Source organism: Nanorana parkeri, unplaced genomic scaffold (assembly GCF_000935625.1).
Source record: "Nanorana parkeri isolate BGI_ZX_2015 unplaced genomic scaffold, ASM93562v1 scaffold559, whole genome shotgun sequence".
Lineage (NCBI taxonomy): Eukaryota > Metazoa > Chordata > Amphibia > Anura > Dicroglossidae > Nanorana > Nanorana parkeri.
The window spans coordinates 474,547-481,977 of record NW_017306827.1 but is presented as its reverse complement, the minus strand read 5'-3'; the positions used below and the strand labels follow the sequence as shown (position 1 = coordinate 481,977).

The following is a 7,431-nucleotide window of genomic DNA, read 5'->3' as shown; positions in this document are numbered from 1 at the left end:
TTCTCGTACGATCGCTGGATTTCCGGCGATTCTCGTACGAGAATCGTGCAGTGTATGGCCACCTTTAGAGTTATAAAGCAGTAAATCGGACTTTTAACAGTCATTCACTGCAGCTGATTCTTCCTGGAGCATATGTTTTAAATGAGTGAGTGATTCACCTGCAGTGAATATTTCCTGCTTTATATTTATATACCTGTAATAAATATACCCCGTAGTTATATCATCCTGTATGACTTGTTATTCCCATACCATAGCTTTGTTATATCGTGCTTTATATATGATAACTATTTCTTTATCTTTTTTACCATTTGTTATAGCATGGTGTATAAGTGATTTTTATTCCCATATTGTATCTTATTATACATACATAAACCATCATCCTGTATAACCAGTCAGTATTCCCATATTGTATCTTATTATACATACATAAACCATCATCCTGTATAACCAGTCAGTATTCCCATATTGTATCTTATTATACATACATAAACCATCATCCTGTATAACCAGTCAGTATTCCCATATTGTGTTATTGCTCCTTTCTAAAATCGTGCCCTTTTGCAGGTAATCAGTTTCATATGACAATATTCTCTTTATTTTCAGATGATTATGGCTTCTTTGGCCAGTAAGGATTCCTACCTGCAAAGTCTGGGCAGAAAGGTTTGTGCGCAGGAAAGTGCAGCGCCTCGCAAGCGCAAATTAGGTGAGAGTCAACCTGTGATACATGATCTTGCAGCGCCTCGGCCATTGTGAGCACCCAAATGCTGTGTGGGAGATGGAGCACAACATCTGTCATACATCCATCCCATTACAGAGGTCGATAGACTCCATGTCAGTGCTGATGCCTCAGTGGGGTGAACTGGACTGATTGTAAACGAGGCGTTTTGCATTGGGACTGCTGAAAAAGGCAACCAGCACAGCCCCAATGCATCTGGTGTGAACAAGCCATGAAACACTCTACCTCATGCTGATCAGACAAGTGTGTGTGTGTGTCTACATATAGAATTGTATATACAAGTCTGCCTATTCCAATACAGGCAAGGTTGGGGATATTACAAATCATGCTGAAGAAGTATGTTAGTGGGCACTATGCTATAATATGTCTCTCACCTCTCTCACAGAAATCACTGTTGATGGTGCTGAAAATCAGACTGCTGGGAAGAAGAAAAAGAAGAGGAATAAAAAGCAGCGGAACCTCAAGCACGATGGTGCCATGCAGAGATTTCCCCCCAAAATGTCTAATCCCGTCTTCCCAAAGTCCCAGAGGAAAGGTGAGCTATGAAAAGAGCCATGTCAGGCCTTGCTCATGTGATTCCCATGACTGGTCTTTTATTAAAGGGAACCTGTCATGAGAGAATTACTGGAGCTGCCATTGCTGATGTCTTTCTGAAAATGCTATTTCCCTGGCTGTGTTTACCCGGAACAAGCATGCTATGAATGAATGTCAGGGATATGTCAGAATTCCATATATGTCTTACACAGTAGATGTAAAAAAATATATAATTTCACTTTATCTGCACATAACCCCATCCCATTTACATCTTCACATTCAATATTTCTGAAGTTTTGAAAAACTTCAAAGAACAATTTTTGCATTATACAAAATATATTTAATGAACTAAAGCAGTCAGTCAGAGAAAAATCCACTTGTGTATTCTTGAAGGAGTTACATTTTAAATACTGGTTGGTTAAAATCTATTAGTAAGAAAATAGGAAGATCCTCTCTTAGAAAGTTGTCACTGCAGCAATTGGAAGAGTCCCTTTTCTATTTCAGGGACAACTCAAAATTAACTGGAAAACTGGCTCCATGCTCCCTGGAGGAAGCATGGAGTAGGCTTTCTGGTCGATCAGGAAGCGGGGGGCTGGTAATGACTCGCTGCCCAGCTTCTTCTTTCAACCAGAAAGCTGGGCGGTGAGTTATTACCTGCCGCCTGGCTTTCCGATTGGCCTGGAAGCCAGCTCCATGATCCCTGGTGACAAGGAAACATGAAGCCGGTTTCCCGGCCAGTCAGGAAGCTGTAGGGCAAGTTATTACCTGCCCTACGGCTTTCTGATTGGCCCGGGAAGACAGCTCCATGCTCCCTGGTGACGTGGGAGCATGGAGCCAAATTCCTGGCCATTCAGAAAGCAGGACAGCGTGTATTGACTCACCGATTGGCTTCCTGATAACAGAAGTTCCGGTATGTGGATAGGCAACGGGAGCATTTGGGCGAGTATTTGCCCAAATACTCAATATCGGTGCATCCCTACTATTCAGGTGAGGATACTTTGCAAAGATGTTTTCACTTTGGTGACAGTCTTTCTATAAGGAATAATGTTTTGTATTCCTTCCAAACCACATTTGTTGGGTTTGAAAATATTTGCTAATTCCTTATAATCCAATGTCTTGATTGGACCCATCAGAAATCCTTTGTTTACTACCATCAGACACCAAAATAACAGAGCTGGGGGTTTTTTAGTTGCATTTTTCCTGTATTCTTATTTGTGTTTGTTTTTCCCTTTGTAGACGCTCTGCCGAGCTCCTTTTCCACAGTGGATTTATTAAAGAAACGGCTACATGAGAAGATTGAGGAGTCACGTGGACAAGTGAGTACACAGTACAGACAGCTTACATATAAATGGGATATTGTAATGGGTCAATGGCTTTAGATTTTCTGCTTCCTTTTGGGTCAGGGTACCCTACAGCTGGGACTCAGCACCCCACCATTGCAGAAACTTAACAAACTTAACCTCTTTTTTTAACTTTTGGATGGAGTGGGGAAAGTTTAGAACCTCTGTCCTGTGCTGGTGACCACACAGAGAATATATCTCCAATGCAGCAAGAGAGAACAATAAAAACGCAGCAGGAGACCAAAGTCTTCCCCACCCAAAACAAAAGTTTGACTACAGTTTCACTTTAAACTGAATGAGGGCCGGTCTCTTCTGTATTTAAGGCAGCAATTCTTCATATATAGTTGGAGCTTGGAGCTGAGTACATCAAAATGTATTTTCCTATACCTTTTAATTATATTATACATGTGCTAAAAAGCAGTTAACCTAAAAGCAAGGCCTCACTGACCTCCTGTAGCTGCAGGCACTGTGGAGCAATTCATCCGCAAAGTTCACAACAGAAGCACTGAAGTCCTTGTCAGAGCTGAGCTCACCCTGATCCTCACAGAGCAACCTCTCTGGGTTTGCATTAGAAGGCAGCCAGTCACTGGAGCAGATGGTGCTGAGCTGATGTTGACCAGGACTTCAGCACAGTGCTGGGTTTGTTTAAGGGCCTGTTCACACGACGTCCGTTTTGTGTGCTGACCGGCTCCGTACGCTGCTGCACTCAAAATGCATCCCAATGTATCCCTATGTGTTTTATGGGCTCCAGTTCTCACGTGCGCAGTCCGTTCAGCTTACGACAGAAAAAATACTGCATGTCACATTTTGTCCGGTCCGGAAACGCAAGAAACGCAACGAAATGCAGCTAAGGGGGGAAAAAAAGAAAAAATTGTATTCTTGCTCCACTTATGATGTCATCAACGTTGACAAAAAATTAACTGTCAGCATCCGGACCAAAAACGCACTGCATCAGCAGCTCCACGTCTGCTGATCAGCACCTGATCAGGACCTGATCTCATGTGAACAGGCCCTAAAGCTTATTTAATGCTTGTTAACCACTTGAAGACCAGGTGTTTACACCCCCTTGCTGGCCAGGCCATTTTTCAGTATTCAGCGCTGCGGTACTTTGACTGACGTTTATTCCGTCATGCAATGCTGTACTGATACGAATTTCATACCATTTTTTGGGGACAGATAGAGCTTTCTTTTGGTGGTATTTAATCACCACTGGGGTTTTTATTTTTTACTATATAACAAAAAAAGTACCCTAAATTTTGAAAAAAAAACATGTTTCCCTATAAAATGTTATGAAACATTTATTTTCACCCCAATTTTTTGGTATAATATAAAAGACGGGGTCACGTCGGGTAAATAGACACTAAACATGTCAACCTTTAAAATTGCGCGCGCCCGCGAAATCGCAGAAAACGACCGCAACCAAAATTGGCCATAGGCGACACTTTAAACGTTTTTACCGCTCATCAGTTTAGTGTTATCAGTGATTGATGGCCCTAAAATTATTGCTCTCACTCCGACGTTCGCGGCGATATGTAACATGGGCTGCATAATGGGCGGAATCGTCGTTTTCGTACATAGGCGCACCCAACGCATGTTTGCATGTGTATGTGGGGGGGGGCGGGGGACTTTAAAACATTTTTTGTGTTATTCTTTTAAATTATTTGTGAATATTTTTTTTACCTTCTTTATTTGTTTTTAATGCTGTAATTTTTTTTAACTTTTTTTTAACTCTTTTTTTAGATTCACAGTTTTCCCTCTCGTGTGCGCGCTGAGTGCCGCACACGAGAGGGGGGAGGGGCAGGACATCTTAAGACGCCCTCCCGCTCCTAGCAGACTCCCGTCCGGCTGTTCACAAACAGCCATGGACTGTAGGTGGTTAAAGAATATGTAAATACTTGAATGTCCATAGCCTGATCACAGATTCACTTTAAAATATCCCATCCATCATTGTTAATTGAGCATACTGGGGGGGGGAGTTTATCAAAACTGAAGCAGACAAAATCTGGAGCTGTTGTCTATGGCAACCAATCAGCTCTCATGTTCAAAGCTTAAATGAACAAACTGAAGAGAGAAACTGATTGGTTACAATGGACAACTGATATGGCCTCGGGCCTTTGCTACTACAAGTGAACATTTGTGTCTGATAGTGCCCTTTTAGGAACAATTTGTGACAAACTTTGCACTTCTCAGCCCCTTAGCTGTAGCTCTGAACGTTGATGGAACAGCACAGGGATTTAGAGTGTACATTCTGGTAGGGCAGGAGGGAATAGCAGATATGAGGCTGGGTGCTCCACTAACAACCCTTAGTTATTCTGTACAGGACCTTTTCTAACTGCTTATGTCTCTCTTTAAACTGAATCAGAACACTGAATTTAACGTTCTGTTTCTGCAGATTTCCAACAAATCTCTTTCAGTAGAAGAAATTGAGAAAGTACGCCAGAGAAGAAAACACGAGAGAGAGAGGAAGAAGCGAAAGAGGAAGGAGCTGAAACTTAAAGCTTCACAGGGGACACAAGAGGGTGAAGCCGCTAAAGTAGAGCAGACTGTAGAAGAAGATGCAGAAGAGACCCCTCAGATCCCACTAGTTTTCAATAAGGTGGAAGTCCATGACGAACCTCTCAATAAAATCCTTCAGAAAAAGGAGAAGAAAGAAAGGGTGAAAGGGAACATAACGCCCATGACTGGCAAAAACTACAAACAGCTGCTGAGTCGCCTAGAGGCACAAAAGAATAAGCTGGAAGATCTAAGGGCTAAAGACCAAGAGAAAGCTAAGGAGTTTGAATCAAAAATTAAATGGACTAATGTGTTATATAAAGCTGAAGGACTGAAGATCAAAGACGATGAAGGAATGTTAAAAACCGCTCTGAAGCGCAAGGAAAAGCAGCACGAGCAGAGGAAGAAGCGATGGGATAATCGAACGCTGCAGACCACGGAGAGAATGCAACAGAGGCAAGATAAGAGGACTCGCAACATCAAAAAGAAGAAAATGGCCAAGATAGAGAAGAAAAAGAACCGAGCACGCAAGAAAGGGCGTGTCATGCCAGAGGACTTGGCTAAAGCTAAAATGAAGTGATTTTATATTACAAGGGTTTTATATGATGTCTTGTGTGTAAATAATCCAAGCTTTGGAATTTACAGTATGTGGCAGTCCAGAATGTTGGCTGGTAACATTATAAAAAGGTGACTCTGTATAGCAAATCCTGCTTAAAAATAAACAATTACAGAATTCTTTTCTCTGTGTGTTAAAGAATAGCTGATTTTATCTGAAGATGTTGCCATTACCCTCACTCCCTCTCCTTACCTGTGTTGGACTGTGGAATGTAAAGAAACCAGTATGACATGTATGATATCAGATGGTATAGGACGATGCGTGACGTCTTTTGTGTCCACACACAATACATAAATGTTTTCACTTTACGATCAGCAGCTCCATCAGGAGGGCGTGAGATCTCTTTTGTGAAGTAAATGTCAGAGGCAACATAAAAATTGTATAATGGTAACATTCCAAGGTGCATTAGAACTGAAGTTGTAGGTCAAAATGTCTTCCCTGTGAGCACACTTATCACCTGCTGTTTCTACAAGGAGATAAGCATAGCAACTAGCCACACCAAATATCTAAACAAAAATGTTCAAAAACCAAATAAAACAGATGGGAATGGCTGCAGCGGAACATGGGGAAATCGTGGACTCTGCCATGTCTGAGATGTCCTTCTGAAGATGCTATTTGCCCCGGCTGACCCTTTTTAATACTTCGAGCCACTGACAAAGAGTAAGAATGCAGATAAGAACTCTTGACTTTTCTACTACTTTCCAAACATACATGCTTGCTTCTGGTCACAGACTCGGAAGTAATATAGACACAGGTTCAGCATAACAGCCAGTCATCTAGGATTTGAAGAAGATGGTTAATACTGGCCGATTACTACGGTATGCTATGTTTGCACTGTACACTTTATCCAGTGCAAGTGTATTTGGGGAGATTGTCCTAGCTCTGGAAGAAACGTAACATTTTTAAAGCTAGACATATGTGGGTGATGAATAGTAGTCTAGTCACACCGCCAAAATCAATAGCAATATAAGGGAAACTCCAAGCAGATCTTAAAACAAGTCCAATGAAACAGTTATGTATACATTGAAATGTATATGCAAGCACAACCTGTTTCCCTGAATTTTCCTTTGTATGAGCCTCTTGTAAAAGTAGAACACAGTGACACAGGGAAGGATAACAAATCAGATGTTCTGCATGCAAACATATAAACAAGAAACCTGCCGATAGGAAAGGAGAGAGCAGTCTGTTGATCTACTCAGTCTGCTGCAGCTCATTCACTATCCAATCACAGTCTGAGGGCAGGCAAGTTCCAGGCTGTATTATCCAGAGAAAAGTCAGGTCACCAGCCAGGGCTGTTTAATTCTCAGGACCAGATAGACTGAAATGCAAACCCTCTGTCAAGTTAAACATCAAAAATAACATCTGTGTGTGACAGACCCCAGTACTCAGCATGAGTATGTCCACCGCTGTATTCTCCGTTGCTCAGGGGATATTGCAACCCGCTGATCTGTAGCTCCCAGTTTCCACAGTCACTAGTCGGGACCAAGTGTAGGGTGAAACAAACTCTGATTTATTGAGAAACTGTGCAACCTTTTATACAGGAAGTGATCAGATCGGATTATGATCCCACCAGATCCACCCTGCCCTCCCTAGACATTCTGTTTGCACAACCCCGCAGGGGTTCACCTGCTAAAGAGCTCCAAACAGCCATAGCAGTAGCCTGGGCAGAATGTCATTGTTCTGAGCTCCTTCAGAGTACAAAGGGAGCTAAC

At 42.1% G+C, this 7,431-nt stretch overlaps 1 protein-coding gene across 1 annotated transcript; it reads left to right on the top strand.

Annotated features, from left to right (window-relative positions):
• Positions 1-597: 597 nt before the first annotated feature.
• Positions 598-5,726, top strand: SURF6 (surfeit 6). Its single transcript, XM_018562068.1, has 4 exons — positions 598-703; positions 1,122-1,271; positions 2,507-2,586; positions 5,003-5,726. The coding sequence occupies exons 1-4, from the start codon at positions 604-606 to the stop codon at positions 5,681-5,683; spliced, it is 1,011 nt and encodes a 336-aa protein (XP_018417570.1). The 5' UTR covers positions 598-603; the 3' UTR covers positions 5,684-5,726.
• Positions 5,727-7,431: the final 1,705 nt, after the last annotated feature.